This window comes from Pseudorasbora parva, chromosome 25 (genome assembly GCF_024679245.1).
Source record: "Pseudorasbora parva isolate DD20220531a chromosome 25, ASM2467924v1, whole genome shotgun sequence".
Classification (NCBI taxonomy): Eukaryota; Metazoa; Chordata; class Actinopteri; order Cypriniformes; family Gobionidae; genus Pseudorasbora; species Pseudorasbora parva.
Genome location: NC_090196.1, coordinates 21695932 through 21716960, shown reverse-complemented (window position 1 = coordinate 21716960; position 21029 = coordinate 21695932). Strand labels below are relative to the sequence as shown.

The following is a 21029-nucleotide window of genomic DNA, read 5'->3' as shown; positions in this document are numbered from 1 at the left end:
AACTGCAGTGAACCAAAGACAAAGTTGTTGACTTATGAATTTGCACATGGTTTGTCTTTAAAGGGGTGATGAATTGAGAAATCAACCACCACTTGAGCTTTTGATATATTTAAAAGGTCATTACAATATAAGATTATCTTGTAAGTTTCAGAGCTGAAAACTTCCTTTTTAATCAAAGAAAAGCTTTTATAGACACCAGGTCCAAAAACGATCGTGAGCTTCATTCTTACGTCATCGTGCCACGACACACGCCTCTACAGAACGTGTAATTCAGTAGTCCCGCCCACCGACTCATGGAGCTGATCGACTCGCTAGCCAGCAGCAATAAACATTCTGAAGAAGATAACAAGATATTGTTGAAAAACACAGTCTCTGCATAAGCTTCCTTCGGATCATAATATTAGCAATGTGTGATACTTCATTTATTTTTAATGAAGTTCCAGCTCATGTAGGGAAGAAAGTTTCTGTGTTCGCTTCATTTCACTGCAGAATCGTTTGTAAACAAGTCTGGATTTGCAGACACGATGTTGTGCCTTCTATATTGGATTCGACAGGAATGGTGCAACAAACTTATGTGAGTAAAACGTCTTTTTTATAAGTAATAGTACTAGTCCCGGGGCTACCAAAATGTACGCCCGTCGGCAGAAATTCTTTCTTGATCTGGGCACGCGTGTGTGTGTGTGTCTGTGCGCACGCTGTTCGCGCTTATATTGTGGGTGGATGAGAAATAAATCATTGTGTTTGATAAAGACAAGTTGCAGTTGCCGCTTTCAAAACAATCCCTCCCTCATGTGAACTGACAAGAGCATGGATATGACAGTGGAGCTGAAGCTCATTAAATATGCAAATCTTATCCAATCCTAGCCGTGGGCGTTTACTTCCAAGTCTCCAGTGTGGCACGCCCCTCAACCCAGCGTTCAGGAGAGAGCCTCAAAACCAGTGTAGAAAATAGCCTATTACTTATTAGTTATGATGTTTTTGAATGTAAAAACCACACGGACATTAGTTGACAACAGTATAAAAAGATTTTTAAAAAGCCAGTTCATGACACTTTTAAAGCATATTAAAAAATTCATATGAATATAATAAATAATTAGCACCATAAAATGCACAATTTTATTTCTAAAGTTTTTTCATTATCAACGGCTTTAATTTGGAATGCGAGATACAGGGGGTGTGGCTTTATTGCATCCTTACTTGCAGCTGATTGGTCTAGTTTGGTTTTGTGATCTCTAACCCAAAATAAAACCTGCTCCAGAGCAGGTTAGCCGTGTAGTGTAAGTTACCATGGTGATGAACACTGATAAAAAGCAATCCACCTTCTTGAGGCCGAAAAACCAGAGTTTGCCCAAAAACTTATCTTGAACTTAATTTTATTTTTCTCAGGTCATCCCTGGAGAACATGGAGTAATGATGAATCATGTTTACGCAAGCAGCCATTGATCTTATTGGATAAAAGCGACACGTGATTAATAAAAGCAAATATAAATAAATAAAAATGTATAATTTGTACCATTTATCTTTCCGCTGTCTCTATCTGATTGTATCAGGTTAATTTCTATATAGTTGGCATCGATCAGCTGACAGCATAGCACAGATGTTAGAGTGCTCTCTGCCTTCATGCTAACTCTCTGTATTACTTTAGGGATTCTGAATAACTTGTTAAAAATGCATGAGAGTTCCAGCAGCACAGCCGCTCTTAGATTGAAATGAAATACAATCCACCATACACGATCATGACATGCTAATACAACTTTCCGAATATCACCTCTGGAAAGAAAAAGCAACTTTAACCTTTCTGGGTTTTTTTGCATGCAAGTAATTTGCATTCCAATCTGAATGAATGATTATGTTTGCTCAGATCTATTAAAGGTGTAATTCGGCTCTGCCTATAAATAAAACACCAGCTAGTTAATGTACGAAAAGGCCAATCCATTCCACCCAGCTGGAGAGAGAAAGACTGACGCATCTCTAATCCGGAAGAGTAAAAAGGTCGATCAACAGGATTTAGTGCCATTGAATCTCCTGTCAGGATTCACCTCTAACCATGTGACATTTATCTTGGGTTGTGACTAAAATGACACTTTTTGTAAACTTGAAACAGAGGCTGTCATCGAGCAATTATTGTCTTTCATTCACTTTAGGGGAGACGGGGACTAATTGTGGCTCAAGATCGCTTGTTTCCCATTAGCGTGCATCATGGTGCCACATGTTTTTCTGCATCATTACTCCAGTCTTCAGTATCACATGATCCTTCAGAAATCATTCTAATATGCTGATTTGCTGCTGAAGAATCGTGTCTTATCATGTTGAAAACATGGGGGGGGGGGGGATTGGGGGTCTAACTCACTCCAAATATTTATGATGAAAAGCAGCCTTTAAAGAACATTTAATACAAATGTAATCATCATAATCCCAATCCCATGCCACCATTTTACAAGCAAAACAACGATCTGGCTGAGGCAGAGACGTTGTAAAAAAAGTAAACCCTGTATTTTCGTGACTGTGTGTGTGTTTTTAAGCATACATGAATGACAGGGGTGTTGCGGCAGACATTTTGAAATAGTTTGCAGTATAGTTAATAGTAAAATAATTAATAGTAGTTGAAGTCAGTAAAGCCTGTTCCATTCGCAGTTAATATAAAGATTTACAGCAGTTGAAAGAGAAGGACTATACATTTGTGATTTTATGTTATACTTTGGTTACATAATTAAGATAAAGCTGTCATTTTGAGAAAAAAAGGAACAATTTTGATATATAAAGATATAATTGGAAGAAATAAAGTTGCACTTTTTATATATAAAATCCACAATTGGAAGAAATACAGTTCACAATTACTGTATTAGAAATAATAATAATAATAGTAAGGAATAAGACCAATAGCAATGCCTAAAGGAATTTTGAAATTAAAATGTTTAATTCATATGAAATTATAAGGTTTTGTGCCAGTGCTAGAGTACAGATTTACATTCTGCATGTGTTCTTATTACAGAACGGCAAATCTGTATTTAAGTGTGTGTTAACAAGCCTCTTTACCTTGCCCTGAATTTCATCAATATTTTCATTACGCTCTTTTTCTTTCTAATGTGATGACAAGCCCTTGTTAATAAGCCTTTGAATGAGTGGGGGTCGGTGGGATTGGAGATCGAGAATTACACTAGATAGACTCTCGCCAAGCCATATTCAACCTCTTCACAACTGCACTATAATTTCATTCACAGTGCGCAAGTGACCATAATTTTACCGCTGACTTGATTTAAGTGCTTATGAGAGCAGAGGCGTCTGTTATCCTATAGTCTACAGATGGAAGTGCGTAATTCAATTACCTCGCCAGAGAGGAATTGGGTTCACGAGGTCAGACCCTTAATGTCTCTCGCAAACAAAAAGAGGGTGTGTTCGGAGCATTAATAGCTGGTTGTGCCACACCCCTTCCCACCACATCCCACCCACTTTACCATGACACTAATAGTAGGCCAGGATAACGGTACAAACCTGAGTACAATAGAAGGGACAATTAGATTAACATTTCTTATTTTGCTATTTTACTGTGAAATATTTACTGTTTTGCTACAATAAATTAATTGTATTGCTATGGGCAGATCTATAGGCTTTGCATATGAATGAAAATGTTGTCATTCACGGTTACATGTTCTTTAAAAATGTCCTTTTATTTATTTCATGCAACACAAAAGGCTGTGTTGAATGTTTTGTTTTATTTTCCAGTTTGAATTTTTGAAAAATCTTTGAAAAAAATATAATTTTACTTGAGACGCAACACTGCACTGTAAACCTTAACACTCAAAATAAATAACTGATTTGAGTAGAGCCAATTCAAATTTAACAAGTTCGTTCAAACAAAATAGCTTTTTTTGAGTATTTAGAACTTTTTCTTTTGATTTTACGTAACTGGTACATTTTAAGTAATCTTTCATTGTTTTAAGTTTATGAACTTGTTTCTTTTCATTTAGACTAACTTAAATTTAACTAAAACTGGGCTTGAATTTCTGTTTCCCAGAATGCCTTGCCATGACATTTAAAAGAGCAAATGCTAAAAATAAGTATTATATGTTTTTTGTGCAAGATTTATGTTAAGTTGGATATTTAGTAGTGTTTGATGTTTTATGCTATAATTTAGAAGAGTTTTTTTATGTTTTTTTTGTAGTTACTATGGTGACGGATGGAGCATGAGCTTAGTTTGAGAACAGATCTATGGTAAATGTATTATATTGCTGTACTCATTCAGCAAGTGTTATGCTGTGCTATCTAAGCATTTTGTTATCAGTTAGCATTTATTGATTTTCCACTATTAAAAATATTTAAGTTTTTATTACATGATCATTTTAAGTTAAAGGTATGAATAGCTTACTAAAATATTTCAAGTTAAGAGCAATTAAAAACTACGTACAAAATACAAATCTGCAAGTTCTGCTAAGTTAAGCTTTACATTTCTAAACTTAATACAGTTGATGCAAGTTAACTGATTACCAAAAAACTGTAAAGTTTTGCAAATTTATTTGGTTTTATAGTGTGCAGAAGAGTTGTTTTCTGATTTATATATATATATATATATATATATATATATATATATATATATATATATATATAATATATATATATATATATATAAATCAGTATATATAAATATATATAAATATATATATATAATAAATATATAAATAAATCAGAAAACCACTCTTACACACTGCATATATATATACACACACACACACAGAGAGAGAGAGAGAGAGAGAGAGAGCGCGAGCACAGGCCAAAAGTTTGGGGACATTACTATTTGTAATAACTAAAACAGATTTATTTATTTTTTATTCTAGAACTTAATTCTCAAAAATTCTGTAACATTTGGATTTAGATTTATATGCCAGTATACCAGTTATCGGCTTTTAAATACAAAAATGATTGGTATTGGTTATCTCTATATGTATGTTCAAAGAAAATAATTATCTCTATTGATTGTCCGTATATGTATATTCAAAGACTCATCACACCATGTTTGATATCACTGACACCATATATTTTAATATGAGCATATGTTTTGATTATAAGTACACACAACATTTAAAATCTACTGAGGAGAGCAAGATTTTCTGTAAATAATTATATAAAAATTGTGGTTTAGATCTATCGGACAATATATCACTTATCGGCCTTGAAATACAAAATTATCGGTTATTGGTATCAGTATTGGTTATCTGTATATGCATGTTCAAAGAAAAAAAATTATCAGTTATCAGTATTGATTATTTGTATATGTATCATCAAATACAAAAATGATCAGTTATCGGTATCTGTATTGGTTATCGGCATTTGTATGTTCAAAGAAAATAATTATCTGTATTGATTATCCGTATATGTATGTTCAAAGATGCGTCCCACCAAGTTTGACACATTGACCTCATATATTTTAAATATGAGAATGTTTTGAATATAAGCACACATTTTAAATATACTACGATTTTCTGTAAATAAAGACTGTCACACAAAGCTATACTATGGCTTCATAGTTTATCCCTTTTAAAATGTTTTTCTGTTTGGAGCGCCTTGTCATGGTTTAATCTTGAAAAAAATAGCAGCATAAACATTCTTTAAAAAGTCTCCTTTTTGTGTGAGGTTTGGAACAGTTAATACTGGCTTTTTAGTGAACGGATCCTTTAAACAAAAGCCTCTAGCATTTTATTTTATTTTTAATTTTGTGAGCTGCTTGCTTTAAAAGACAAAACATTTGTCATTATAATGAAGCAAGCAGGATTTGGCTTGATGAGGAGAATCCAATTTAGGATTTAATTTGCAACAAGAGTCAAGCTCTCTTACCTCTCTGTTAATAAAGGTTGTGCTTCGTATGGATGAGACCAAGGCAACAAGAGAAAACATTACCTTACTCCCTTATCCATACTCCTTTTCCTAGACACTAATTATTATGTGCATAGAACAACAAACATAAACTGCCTACATTATATCAAACCCACAGGCCATCATATTTATTGATCTTTCTGCTTACTTGGCACTTGGCTGTTACTAGGATACCATCACATTTTTTTCAAATATATTTATATTATATTATTTCACCATGTTACAATAAAAAAAATTGTTAAAGCAGCACTAGGTAACTTTTCAACCTTCATAATATATTTTTTAAGACTCTTGTGATGATAAATCGACTTACAATAGGTTGAATGACACGTCTGCCATAGCCTGATGGGGTCTGTATCGTTTTTCATCGTACTTTTAAACTTCGGGTTTCGGGTAGTAACCCGAGAAAAAGAAAAGAACTACAAAATTCGACTGCTTTACGGCACATACGTCACTTCCACCAACACACACACTTCCTTACATTCGGACGTGCGAGCCCAACTTTGTTCGTCGGATAATATAGTCATGTCTGAAGCAGCAGAGACAAATAAGAAAGAAAAGGTTTTGTTGGAGGAAAGCAATAAGAGGAAATGAAAAAGTGATGGCATTAAAGGCAGGACGAGGATCAAAATGTGACCAGCGTTTGCCCGTCGGCGTGAGCTGGAGGAGGCGTGCCCGACCGATGCTGTCCTGCTTACTACGGTGAGCTACCACTCAAACATTGAACTGAAGTATAATATAGATTCTGTAAAACGGTAACCAATAGACTACTATAATGACGCTGGCTTGTAAACGTGAGCATCGTGATTATTTGGCGTTTGAAAAAAATAAAACCCATGAAATTATATTCATATGACATGCTGAAGCATATGCCACTGACTGTAACGTTACCTGTGATGAAGACATTTCACACGTGACGCCAGAAGAACTCGAAATCCTCTTGCAGTGTTCAGGGGAACTGTTAGTGCTGCACCGACCTGCGGGACGCTTTTATGAAGTTATTTGGCCCGCACCGCACCACTGTATATATTTTTACAACCCGCCGCGCACCCGCGACCATTAAATAGACATAAGGGGTCCGTGGGTTATGAGACGAGCCACGCATCACTAGTTCAGGACTATCAGGGTTGTCATGTCAACAAATGCACGCGCGATGGCATCCCCTGTTGTAGGATTACAGAGCTTACGATAGTAGTTGAGGACATTATTTTTTCCAAACTGTAGGGGGACCCCGAGAGCAAAAGTAGCCAAATGCATGGGCATCACTTAAAAAGTGAACAGGAGTAACTGGTTAATCAACTTAGTTCTTTTTTGCTTTGAGTGTGAGGTGTACAAAACACTAAAGTTTGGTATTCGTAAGAATTTTTTTATGTTTTTAAAAGAAGTCTCTTATGCTCATCAAGACTGCATTTATTTACACTGTGTAGAAACAGTATTATTGTGAAATAATATTACAAATTAAAATTTTCAATTTCAATAAATTGTAAAAATAGAATTTATTTTTGCGATGGAAAGCCTGAATTTGAAGTCTTCAGTGTCACATGATCCTTTAGAAATCATTCTAATTTGCTGATTTGCAGCTCAAGAATATATTTGTATTATTATCAATGTTGAAAACAGTTGTGCTGCTTTTATACGTTTGTGGAAAGCGAACACTTTTTCAGGAATATTTGGTGAATAAAAAATTCATGAGAACAGCATATAAATATCTTTATCCTCACTTGTGAACAATTTAATGTGTTCATGCTAGGTATAAATGAAAAAATACATTTTTAATAAAGTATTCTGAGGAACACAAAAGAATATATTTTAACAATATATATATATTCAGGAAAAAAAAATGTCAGTTTTCTTTTTTATATACAATGAAAGTGGGATCCAGTCATGTTTTTTGGACCCAAATAACTTGTAACTTGAAAAAAATATCTTCTTTTGTGTTCTGCAGAAGAAAGAAAGTCATCATACAGGTTTGGAACGTCATGAGGGTGAGTAAATTATGAGTGAATTTATTATGCCCATGTTGTTAGGAAAGGTTATGCTCGCGACTGCCATCTAATCTGGATCAATTTGCATGATAATAAACATCCTTCAACAACGTTTGCATCCACGTTCCTGCATTAAAAAGACAATTAAAGGTGATAGAGAAGTAGTTTCGACTGTGGAATCTCACTTGAGTCTGAGCTCTGTGAAGTAGGAAAACACCATCCAGTTCCAGTTCATCCCTGTAGAGCAGTAATGAACATGACTCTCAGCATGGCCGACAGGACCGGACGCAGTGCTGCGACCTGGCCAGATAATGAGCCTATCTCTGCTGCCTGCCTCCATGACCTTTCTGCTTCAGCGTAATAGATGGAGCCTCCTACTGTGCGAGAAGCCTGAGGGCTGTGAACTGCTCAGAATGGGACTGATCTATCTTAACAGACCCTCTGAGCTCCTCAAATACACACAATCTTAGATGATTAGATTTGTCAGGAAGCCTTAGAAGCCCAATGAGGTGTACTGACCACTCATGCAGTTTCCTTTACAGTGCCCAAAGTCACTTGACCAGGCATAAACCCATTTGCTAAATCAGTGATTTTCTTGCATTTCAATGGAAATAACATCCTTAAACAAGTCTCCAATATTTAAAGTAGAGTCTAACCGTGCGGCGAGAGGGTCAAAATTCGCTCTTGCCGCCCTGCCAACGACGCTGTAAAAAAGCTTCGTGGACGCGCTACCGCTCTGACGTATGTCGAATGTTTTCTCTTTTTTTAAACTGTATTTAAAGAGGCCGCAAATCAAACAAGCATGTTGATTGATAGACTGACCACAAGTAGGGTATAAATTAACCTCATGAAATCGTTTAAATGTGAAAGTAAGAATGAATTGCATACCCGCTGAACAACAAGCGTTCTAGCGCCTATAAAATAGTGTTGCGCGACTTCACACTTCACACAACAAATTACACATCACTATGAATGATCTCGTCATAAATGATAGGGAAACACGCACAGCAATGATCAACTTCTCTTACATTTTGCTTGGGAACTAATGAGGTCGGAACCAAAGTTTACAGGCCTGTGTTCTCTGCGTCATAGCTCATTACCATAAAGTTGAGCTGATTTCAACTCTCCTCGACGCCCAAATAGTATAGTATAAAATAGTATAAAAACCATTGCATCTATGAAGAGTCCACACAAAGATAGTAAACCATACGTGTGTGTGTAGCAAAGTTTCTCTGATAATGCCCACTGATGGGCCTCATGCTACTTCGAGATCATTCTCTTGTATCCTTGGGGGATAGAAATATATGAAAGACTAAGTAATGTTAAGAGTTCTTACATGCTCTCAGCAACACTACACACCCATCTGATCCCAGTGCAGAGCGTGTCCATTAACATAGATCAGTTAATAATTGACAGCACGTGAACATTCTGGTAGCTGTGGGATCGGCCAGTGCTTGGCTGCCATGTGCATTAAAGTCCCATTTGGGTTCTGCACACACTTTGATTCATTACTAATGTATGTCTGTCGTCTTCTCTTCCTGTGTCATTGCATTAACGCTCTGAGATGAACCATAGAGGTGCATGTATGCGTTACAGTTGACCGAAGGTGACCCAGGAACTACATAGTTACCTATGTCACAATTGTGCTCTGGGGTAATGCATTTAACCTTATTTTTCTCTGGGGAACTCTGGAATGTAGACGTAGTCAAGACGTTCTGTGAAGTTCAAACTGAGCATCGGAATGGGGGAAAAGGGTGATTTAAGTGGCTTTGAACATGGCATGTTTGTGCCAGACAGGCTAGTCTGAGTAATTCAGAAACTGCTAATCTACTGGGATTATCATGCACAACTATCTCTCGGGTTTACAGAATGGTCAGAAAAAGAGAAAATATCCAGTGAGCGGCAGTTCTGTGAGTGAAAATGCCTTATTGATGCCAGAGGTCAGAGGAGAATGGCCAGACTGGTTCGAGTTGATAGGAAGGCAACAGTAACTCAATTTATGTTGTTACAACCGAGGTCTGCAGAAGAGCATCTCGGAACACACAACATACCGAACTTTTAAGCAGATGGGCTACAGCAGCAGAAGACAAACCAGTTTTCAGTCCTGTCAGCTAATAACAGGAAACTGAGGCTACGATTTGCACAGGATTACTAAAATTGGACGATAGAAGACTGGAAAATGTTGAGTCTCGATTTCTTCTGCAACATTCAGATGGCAGGGCAGAATTTGGTGTAAACAACATGAAACCATGAATACATTCTGCCTTGTATCAATGATCCAGACTGCTGCTTGTTGTGTAATGGTCTGGGGGATGCTTTCTTGGCACACTTTGGGCCATTTAGTGTAAGTTGAACATTGTTTAAACCCCACAGCCTACCTGTGTATTGTTGTTGACCCCGTCCATCCCTTTATGACCATAGTGTACCAATCTTCTAATGGCTACTCCCAGCAGGATAACACACCAGGTCACAATTCTCAAATCATCTCTAACTGGGTCTTGACATGAAAATGTGTTCTCTAAACTAAAATGGCCTCCACAGGGATGTGATGGAATGAGAGATTTGCATCATGGATGTGCAGCCGAGAAATCTGCAGAAATGTTTTCATCACTTTTTGTTGAATTTATGCCATGAAGAATTAAGGTTCTGAGAGCAAAATGGGCTCCAACACGGTACTAACAATGTTTAAATAATTGTGTGTGTGTGTGTGTGTGTGTGTGTGTGTGTGTGTGTGTGTGTGTGTGTGTGTGTGTGTGTGTGTGTGCCCTTGTTTATATTACATTGTGGGGACCAAATGTCCCCATAAGGATAGTAAAACCTGAGATCACCTATACTGTGACCTATACAGCCAGTGGTCCCCACTTTTCAAAAGGCTTATAAATCATACAGGATGATGTTTTTTTTTTTTTATGTAAAAATGCAGAATGTTTCCTGTGATGGGTAGGTTTAGGGGCAGGGGCAGTGTAGGGGGATAGAAGATACAGTTTGTACGGTATAAAAACCATTATCCCCACAAAGATAGTGAACCATGTGTGTGTGACAGTGGTATGTCAGCCAGTTGGTGGTGTTATACTTCTATATTGTATTCAAACAAAAATGAACCGTTTTTATCATATATTTGGTGTGCATGTGACATGATTACCAATAAAGCGATAGTATATGCTTTGTTGGCTCCCACTACACTGAGGCTAATTTTGATGAGATGTTAATTATGGATCGCATTTTTAGTTTGTTATTCGAAAACTCTAATTTAAAAAAAGTGCAAATTGTGGTTATTTTCAGATGTGATAATTAGGCAGCAGGTTTCTGCTCGCTGTTAGGTTTGGATGGCAAAGTGCAAAAACAGGATTCCCTTGAGGTAAAATGTTCCCATACATCTTTTAGCAATGTATTGAGTCCTTACTGTATGTTAAAAAACATAATGTGTTATGTTTCTTAAAGTGGTCAAATCTTATGCTGTTTTTTTAATGTTGTAATTTAGCTGTACGCAACAGTTTTCTACCCTCTTTCTGACCTTTTGAAATTAACAGGCTGTCGTTGAATGTGTAATGAGTTGCAGTGTTTACTTGCAGGTTTGCTGTGGGGTCCAATAAGAACAGCATCTATGCCAAGCATGAATTACATTGTGACATTCAACAAACAACATGTGCCTTTCAGCTGTGTTTAAAAAAGCTCTTAATCATAAACATTCAAATTTCAGCTGTAATGGCCCATTCACACAAAGAATAACTATATTTGCGTCCACACCAGCGAATAAAAGCTTTTTATTCTAAGCACATACTGCAGTTTTGTCGCCTGCCACTTTAAATACTAAAGCTATTTGAAGCGGGATGGATTCTGATTGGCTGTCAATTTTATTTTTATCATTCATCAGCTGGAAAAAATATTCTGTGAAAAAAATGTGAACAGGCCTTAACTCCTTAAATAAACCTTAAATCATGCAGGTTGTTGAGAAAATGTGTGCTTTTGCATTCCTAAGCAAACTGACTTGCTTTGAAACCCTACAAAAACACCCAAAACACCTTAGTGACTGCATAGCAACACGTTAGCAACCACCAACACCACCTTAGCATCACGGCAGCGAGTTTTGCACTTAAAACCGCAAGGACAGAAACATGTTTTCCCTATGAGAGTTTAAAAAGAAATTTCTGTGCAAGTTGTTCCCAAGTAAAAGTTTGTTTATATGACACTGCACACTGCTATGGAATGAAGGAATAAACAGACAGTTATAATGACCAGAAGCTCAAAGAAGCCTTTGTAAATGTTATTTGATTTGCACTAAATCAGCTCATATAATTTGTTCAGTTAATGTATTCTGTTTTGCTGTGTCTCTTCTAGGATAATGTGGATCTGGGAGATCTGATGTTCTCTCTTTGTTACTTGCCAACTGCCGGCCGATTGACAATTACGATAATTAAAGCCAGAAATCTTAAAGCCATGGACATCACGGGAGCGTCTGGTAGGCTCCTCACCATCCTCACCTCTACATGACTTATTGTCTCTGCAGTAATGATTTTTGGTGTCATCATGACATGTTAAAACATAGGGCGCCCTGGGCTCTCTAAAAGAGCATTGATTTAATCGACTAAACGCTTGAGAATGTGGCAGGAAATTTTACATACATAAGTAGTGCTGAGTGGGGTCTGAAATTGTCATCGTAGGTGCATGTCCTCTGTGAGAGAAATAATCTAAATAAATAAAAAATCCAGAAATCACAATATATGATTTTTTAAAAACATTTTCTTTGTATGATACAGCTGCAAATATCTGTCTATCAGCTAAAATTCTGACTCTTAAAGACCTGTTAGTCTGCCTTTAAAATGTCCACCTCCACTCCATTTATTATCCTAAATTAGATGCACCTGTTTGAGGTTGTTAGCTGCATAAAGACACCTGTCCACCCCATACAATCATTAAGAATCCAACTACTAACATGGCCAAGACCAAAGAGCTGTCCAAAGACACTAGAGACAAAATTGTACACCTCCACAAGGCTGGAAAGGGCTGCGGGGAAATTGCCAAGCAGCTTGGTGAAAAAAGGTCTGCTGTTGGAGCAATCATTAGAAAATGGAAGAAGCTAAACATGACTGTCTGGGGCTCCATGCAAGATCTCACCTCGTGGGGTCTCAAGGATCCTAAGAAAGGTGAGAAATCAGCCCAGAACTACATAGGAGGAGCTGGTCAATGACCTGAATAGAGCTGGGACCACCGTTTCCAAGGTTACTGTTGGTAATACACTAAGACATCATGGTTTGAAATCATGCATGGCCCGGAAGTTTTCCCTGTTTAAACGAGTACATGTCCAGGCCCGTCTTAAGTTTGCCAATGACCATTTGGATGATCCAGAGGAGTCATGGTAGAAAGTCATTTGGTCAGATGAGACCAAAATAGAACTTCTTGGTCATAATGCCACTAAACGTGTTTGGGGGAAGAAGAATGATGAGTACCATCCCAAGAACACCATCCCTACTGTGAGTCATCGGTGTGGTAGCATCATGCTTTGGGGGTGTTTTTCAGCATGTGACAGGGCGATTGCACTGTATTAAGGAGAGGATGACCGGGGCCATGTATTGCAAAATTTTGGGGAACAACCTCTTTCCCTCAGTTAGAGTATTGAAGATGGGTCAAGGCTGGGTCTTCCAACATGACAATGACCCGAAGCATGCAGCTAGGATACACAAGTAGTGGCTCTGTAAGAAGCATATTAAGGTTCTGGAGTGGCATAGCCAGTCTCCAGACCTAAACCCAATAGAGAATCTTTGGAGGGAGCTCAAACTCTCAGCGTGTTTCTCAGCGACAGGCCTCTAGACTGATCTAGAGACGATCTGTGTGGAGGAGATTAACATTAATTTTCTCAGGTGTTCAAATACTTATCTGCAGCTGTATCATACAAATAGTTAAAAATCATACATTGTGATTGTGTCTCTCACAGTGGATATGCACCTACAATGACAATTTCAGACCCCTCCATGATTTCTAAGTGGGAGAACTTGCAAAATAGCAGGGTGTTATATATATATATATATATATATATATATATATATATATATGTACTATATGTGTGTATAAACATTTACTTTTCTAAATTTGAATTGCAATTCATCTGTCCTGTTTGAACCTCAATTTATATTCATTTGAATAACAATTTGAAAACAAAAGGCTTTTTCTCTTCTGTCTTTTTAAGATCCTTATGTAAAGGTTTCTATAATGTGTGACGGCCGGAGACTGAAGAAAAGGAAAACATCAACAAAAAGGAACACGCTCAATCCAGTCTACAATGAAGCCATTGTTTTTGATGTTCCACCAGAGAACATTGACCAAATAAGTCTTTTAATAGCAGTCATGGACTATGACCGGTAAGGTATTCATGTGTCTTATTAGCATTATCTTAAAACCCGCAACATAACATCATAGTATTAAAGCACTGCTGCATTTACAGCACAGAACAGCATTTTAGAGAATTGGTTTGTTAAAACGAATCAGTTTCATGAACAGATTGATTGAAATGACCTTATGCACAGTATTTTACACTTTAAAAAGAATCTGTTAAATTCTGCTGTTCATTACTGTTAGGTTGAACAGTATATATTAACAGTATATAACAGTAATAAATTAGGATGTTTTCTATTTTTTAATTGCATTTGCTTATACATTTAGTTGCATTTGTATGTTTAATGCCTGTAAAGATACTTTTAGCTCCTAGCTTTAGTATAGCTAGCTAACTTTTGTTATTATCTTGTACTTGTACTTTTTTGGTAGATTAACTGTATCTCAGCCAGTTAAAAAGACCAACATATGCAAGCAGCAAGCATCCATCATAAACCAGCTTGGTCTGGTTAGATAAACCAGTCCTGTCAAAGTCGCTTCCCCAACACTATTATTAATCCTTCAGTTTTAGCAGAGCTAATCTAAACGTACAGCTAGTAGCATGGTGGGAGTTAGTGAGCATTCAGTGTCAAATCTGAACTGAAAAGGAGTCTCATTTAAATTAAATATGCTTTTAATTTTTTGCCAAGCACAGTGCTTAGAGACTATAGAAGTGTATTCTTAGTGCTGGTGGGTGATCTGAGGAATAGCCTGAGCTGTATATTCCCAATGCAGCGAGAGATTCATATTAGATTTAGATCACTGTCCTGTTTGAGAAGTAGCTTTCAGTGTCTCATCGTTGCTGCAAAAGCAAGAGAACAGGGAATGAATTGGATGGAGACAAAGAGTTCTAGTGTTGCACAGAGTGAAAGAAATCATCATATTTTTGTTGCTAAAGGGCTATCGGCTGCACTTTAAAGTTGGAATGAGACGCTGTTTGTGGGACGTCTTGGTTCAGCTGTCACATTTTAAGCATGGATATACTTTTGTCATTCACAGCGTAGGTCACAATGAGGTTATTGGTGTGTGCCATGTGGGAAACAGAGCTCAGAGTTTGGGACGCGATCACTGGAATGAGATGCTCACATACCCACGCAAACCCATCGCCCGCTGGCATCCACTTGTTGAGGTAATGTTGAGCTTACCGTTAGCACTTTATTTGAATTTCAACAGCTAGTTTTTTTTTTTTTTTTTTGAGAAGTATTCGGAGACCTAGATTCACTAACAGCCTGTTAATAATTACATTTGCTGATGTTTTAGAGGTTCTTAGAAGCAGTCAAGTAATTCTTTAAATTTACTCTTGGATCCAGGACGGGGTATTCTTCTGGATATAATATAAAGCATATTCAAATTTTAATAGTATCTATTTGGCAAGTTAAAGCTATCTATCTATCTATCTATCTATCTATCTATCTATCTATCTGATCTATGCTAGGAATGTGATACATACTAGCAACTGCTTAGCAACACCCTACCAACAACTGAGTACCTTAACAACACCCTAACAACCACTAGCAATATCCTAGTAACCACATACCAAACTATATTTCTGAAAGACTCAAATTTAAAACTGCTTCAAGCTTAAACTATGCTAGCAATGTGATATGTACTAGCAACCACATAGCAGTACCCTAACAACCACCCAGAATACACTTGTAACTGCAAAACACATGGCAACACCCTAGCTACCAGTCAGAGTACCCTAGAACAGTGGTTCCCAAACCTGTCTTGGAGGACCCCCAGCGCTGCACATTTTGTATGTCTCTCTCATCAGACACACCCACTTCAGGTCTTGCTATCTCTACTAATGAGCTGATGAGTTGGATCAGGTGTGTCTGATGGACAGGTTTAGGAACCACTGCCCTAGAAAATGAATAAAAAATACCCTAGCAACCACACACCAAACAATGTTTCTGAAGGACCTGAAAACTTCTAACTTTGAGCTGAAAACGGATTCAAATTTAAAACCGCTTCAAGTTTAAAACCTTCAAACTTAAGTCTTTTTAAACTCTTTCTCTCAAGCCAACATCAAAGTTTGTTCACAAACTTTACTCAGCTAGTTTTGTATTACACACTAATTTTAAATGTACATTCTTTTCATGGTTACATAAAATATACACACACTATTTCTTTTGGGGTTTAGGAATAACAGTATCCTACTTCCTCCTTATTCTCTCACTGAGGTGGGACATAAGTGTCTAAACACAAAATAGGTATAAATGGTCATATGTTATATTTTACATTTATGCATTTAGCAGATGATTTTATCAAACCCATGACTTTGCTAATGTTCTACGGTGTTCTACTGTTCTGAGATTTTGGTATACAAAATTTGAGTTCAGTAAATGCTTGGTTTCTTTTTAGAAGTGGAAAGCAACTGTTTAGCTATGAAAGTTACAGTATGTTTTCATAGTACAAAAAAGACCTGCTTTCTCATCATATGGCGCTTTTGGAGTCAAAGTGCTTGTGAAACTTTATTTCAGGTGATAATGTTTTGGCAGAAACCGCAGCTAAAGCCCAGTGTAATGGCTCGTATGTGTGAATTCCATAAAGACTCTTTTAGGTTAACGCTGTCATTTTCATCATCATCTTTTCCTTTTTTTAAGGCTTTTCACACATTACTGTCCTGAAATCTTGTTTGCAAATCTTTGACCTCTCAGGAGCACAGACTACACATCTTCAATAATTCACAATCCCTGTCCTCCTCAACCATGCTCCCTGCGCCACCGTAATCTCAACAAAAAAAAGGGAAGCGAAAAACCTCTTATCGAATCTCGGAAGACGGAAGTCGAGCAAAAAGAAGACATTTTAGGGAAATATGAGGTCGATGAAAGGGTATCATGAGGATTTCTGCTGATTTTTGCGGCTGTGGCACAATCGCAATTGATTTTAAGGCAAAAACGAGCCATTTAGGTGCTAAGAAGACCATCGTGAAAATATAGTGATGATGACAGTGCAGCACTTCAGCCCTTCAGTGTCAGGGAATTGGATTTTGTCTCCTCCCACGATGTGTATTATGCCTGAGCTTTAAATATGGTTTTCGGCATCTGATCTGATTTGAGTTCCCCTCAGCTAACCCTAATTTTTCTCTCTGGCAGTGGGTTAGTCAGAGCACGGCCGGCGGTAGCCAAGGCTCCTGTAATTCCCTGAGGACACCTCCTTCCCCGTAATGGACGCCGTTAAATATCAGCCATGCAGACACCCGGCAAGGTCCAGTTCACAACTTTAATGAAAAGGAAAGCACGAGAGGGGGCGGGGGGGGATCTCTCGGTTCTGTTAAAGGTCACTTTAAATGTGTGCACACACTGAATGCAGTAAACACCCTGGACACCTTAGACATAAGATCTCCTGGATAGAAGAAGAGTGTCAAGTCCACTGCATGTGAAGTGGCCGTGTGTGAGCAGTATTTGGTTATAAAACGAGCCTTGAACATTGTTCTGCTTTTGTTGAAAACTTTAGTTGAGAGGCAAGTATTTTTGACATTGTCCTGTTTTATGTATCTGTATAACACATTGTAATACACTAATATTGTTTGAAGTGTAGTGCATGGGGTCTATTTTGTGGTATTTTATTGTAAAATCTTACTGTATAAAAATATATAAGAAATGCATAACAGACTCAAGTCATGATTTCTGCCAAAACCACATAAAAACTTTGAATCATTTCAAAAAAGTTCTATGAAAAGTTTGGGGTCAGTAAGATTTTTGAAAAGCATTCTTTCCCTTTTGCTCACAAAGGCTAAGCTCACCATCAAATATACAGTAACAACAGTAATATTGTAAAAGAATATTACAATTTAAGGTGACCATTTTATATTTTAAGTATTACTGATAGCAAAGCCAAATTTTATATTTTATTCTAATTATTTTACTTTATTCTCTATCCTATTTTCTTTTTTTCTTTTTTTATTATTTTGTTCTGTTCCAGTTTATTTTCTTATAATTCATTTTGTTACGTTATGTTATATGTTTATGATATGTATTGATTATGTTTAGGTTATGTTAGCCTGAAAACTGATTCAGACAATAAAAATATTGCATAAAAATATGAAACAATACAAAACACATGGGTAAAGAAAATAATTTCAGCAATTACAATAAAACAAACCTGCTGCTTCATTTGGTGTTGAAACGTATCAATAAAAATATCTCAAAAATTAGTTTAGGTCTGGTATTTGTGTACAAAACAAGCCGTATACTGCATTTTAAGAGAGTTATTTGTACTTTGTGATATTTCTGTCTGTGAAAATTAAGTTACATTTCAGGCAGGCTCCCGCTTTAGAAGCTTTTAGAGTGTTTTTGTTGTATGTACAAAGGTAAAACACAATGATTTGCTCTTTTTTCCCCTGAATGAGCAGAGCAATGAAAGAAAGATCAAAGATGAAGCTTTCACTGTAATTTTTGCTCAAATGATTCCCCCTCTCTTTTAAGATGGTGTGTCATCAGGCCCGACCACACATGACTGATGCTCGTCTGGTCTGAAATCATTCGAGGGTAAAAGATCCTATACAGACAAAAGGAAAGAAAAATTGCAATCTGCAAGAAAACATGATTGATGGCTCTTTAATCAGTGTCCTGCTGCACGAAGGCTTCCTGACGTGTGGAGCGACCGGGGTTCACATCGGTGCGAGGGGTCTAAACTTTTAAAATGATACTTATCAAGCTGTGCTTTTTACCGGAGTTAGCGGACGAGGACTAATGATCGAAAAGATGCTCCTGCCAGTTAGCAGGTGGAGATCACAATTACTGACAGCTGGTAGTGAGAGCTGATTGCTGAAGAGACAGAGCAGCTAAAGCATGTCTGGAAGATTCAAGAGATGAGACGCATCAAGGTAAAGATCAGGAATGCCTTGCTTCTAGACACGTTATTGTAAAATAACTATTTAAAAAACGTAAAGTAGTTTTTAATCTTACAGTATGTGAGGGTCATTTAAGCAAATATAGCTTTAAATATTTGTTAAAATTTATATTAAAAATGCATTAAATTATATTTGGCCTACAAGTATGTCAATTAAAGCTACACTGCGTAACTTTTTTAGTTTATTCTTAGCTAAACACTTAGTTCTTTCAAAAATATATGTGTGCTCATTAATGTATATTTACTTCTTTCAAGTAATAAAGTATTCTCGTAAGTTTATAACATGCCATTGAAAATACATGAGGGTGAGGGGTTCGAATGCTGGTCGCCATGTTGCCCCTCCATCTTGAAAGTATATTAGCCAAAGAGGGACATATACCCATAAATTCAAGCTTCACCTTTCGCGTTTTAACACTCGATGGCACCGTGTTAAATGTGAAGAGGGGGATTGCCGTGTTAATCTTGGACTAAATCGGCCACCGTAGGAGTTAAAACGAAATCAGAATTGAGAGGAATAGAAACTATTATTCACTGGATGGTCATATACCTTTTCACCGCTAGATGGGGAAAAAAAATATCAAACAGTGTAGCTTTAAGCAAATAATTATTATTTTTTTGTATTTATGCTATTTATATTTGGCCTTCAAGTATTTCAATTAAGCAAACATTTCTTAATTTTTATATATATATAAATAAATATAAATTTATATAAATAAATATATATTAGCATAACTATAAAAAAAATAAGAAATGTTTGCTTAATTAAATTATATTTTGCCTTTGAGTATTTGTTATTTAAACAAACACATAGCTTCATATTTTAAATATCCACGGTAATATTTATTTTAATATGAACTAATTAAATTATATTTAATTAGCCCTCAAATATTAGTAATTTAAGCAAAAAATAATCATTTGTTTGTTCTCATCAATATTAAGGTTTGATTTAAATAGCAGGAGATCTAGGCCAAAACTGTTTTACATGCTAAGTTCAATAAAGTTAGAGATTTGTACAATCCTCTACCCTTATAAACTATGCAGGAGTAATATTAGCATATTAGCTTAGCAAGCGCCACTATTAACATCACAGCCATACCATAACCACAGAATGTCTACGCTATACCCTAATAGTGTAGGTTCTATACTAAAAAACTTTTCTTCTAAGAGAAGAAACAAATGTTGCTAATAATAGCTTGCAGACTAGCCGGCTTTGATGTTAATAACAGGAACGTTCTAGTTCTGTTGCTTTACTCGCTCTTATTGGGGACAGGGTGTTTTAGTTGTTATTAGAAGCATCAGTTTTGTAAATTGACCGCCGTTAAACCTCCTCCTGCCATTAGACACCTCAATGTTTACCTAATGCAACCTGAAATTTTATGATGTGCTAATGGCTCACATTGCTAATCAAGGAGCTGGCACTCAGGGGTAGAGGAACTGTCATGGGTGAAGAGGGAAGTGTTTCCAGTAACTGCTGTGTTCTGTGGGCCCCACCGCTTCCTAATTACTGCCATCATTATGAATTATTTAACAGCGTGATCTCTGTGATGTGCAAAACTGAGGCAAACTCTGTGCTCTCAGATCATTCCACGAAGCCGATCTGTCACTAGACGGTAGGGCGCTTTAGTAGCACAGGCATCGTGGGGATTACGGTCCTGCCCAGTGCATCTTGATGCACCTTTTCTCTTATACTCTCATTTACTGGTTCCGGTAATGGGACTCTAATCAGGCTGCCTTAATCAATGGAATCAGGATGATGGAGTGTTAATGGAGACACCTTTAGGGCACTGAGGTGGATCTGAGGATTTAAAGTGCATTTGCTTTTTTAGTTAAACTTGTAGGATATGATTATTGACTGGTAAGGCTTAAAAAAATATATATTTTTACTGCTTGTTCAAATTGTTTAATTAAAATGAGCTAAAGCAACACAATTGCTATACATTTTGTTTAAACTTA

The 21029-nt window shown here is 36.8% G+C and overlaps 1 protein-coding gene across 1 annotated transcript in view; it reads left to right on the top strand.

Annotated features, from left to right (window-relative positions):
* Positions 1-18324, top strand: part of syt9b (synaptotagmin IXb) — a 32425-nt gene extending 14101 nt beyond the window's left edge. The window contains exons 4-7 of the mRNA XM_067436687.1: positions 12192-12312; positions 14038-14209; positions 15219-15348; positions 17318-18324. Of these exons, the coding sequence (XP_067292788.1) occupies positions 12192-12312; positions 14038-14209; positions 15219-15348; positions 17318-17389 (495 nt within the window). The 3' untranslated portion in view covers positions 17390-18324. The remainder of the gene's footprint in view (positions 1-12191; positions 12313-14037; positions 14210-15218; positions 15349-17317) is intronic.
* Positions 18325-21029: the final 2705 nt, after the last annotated feature.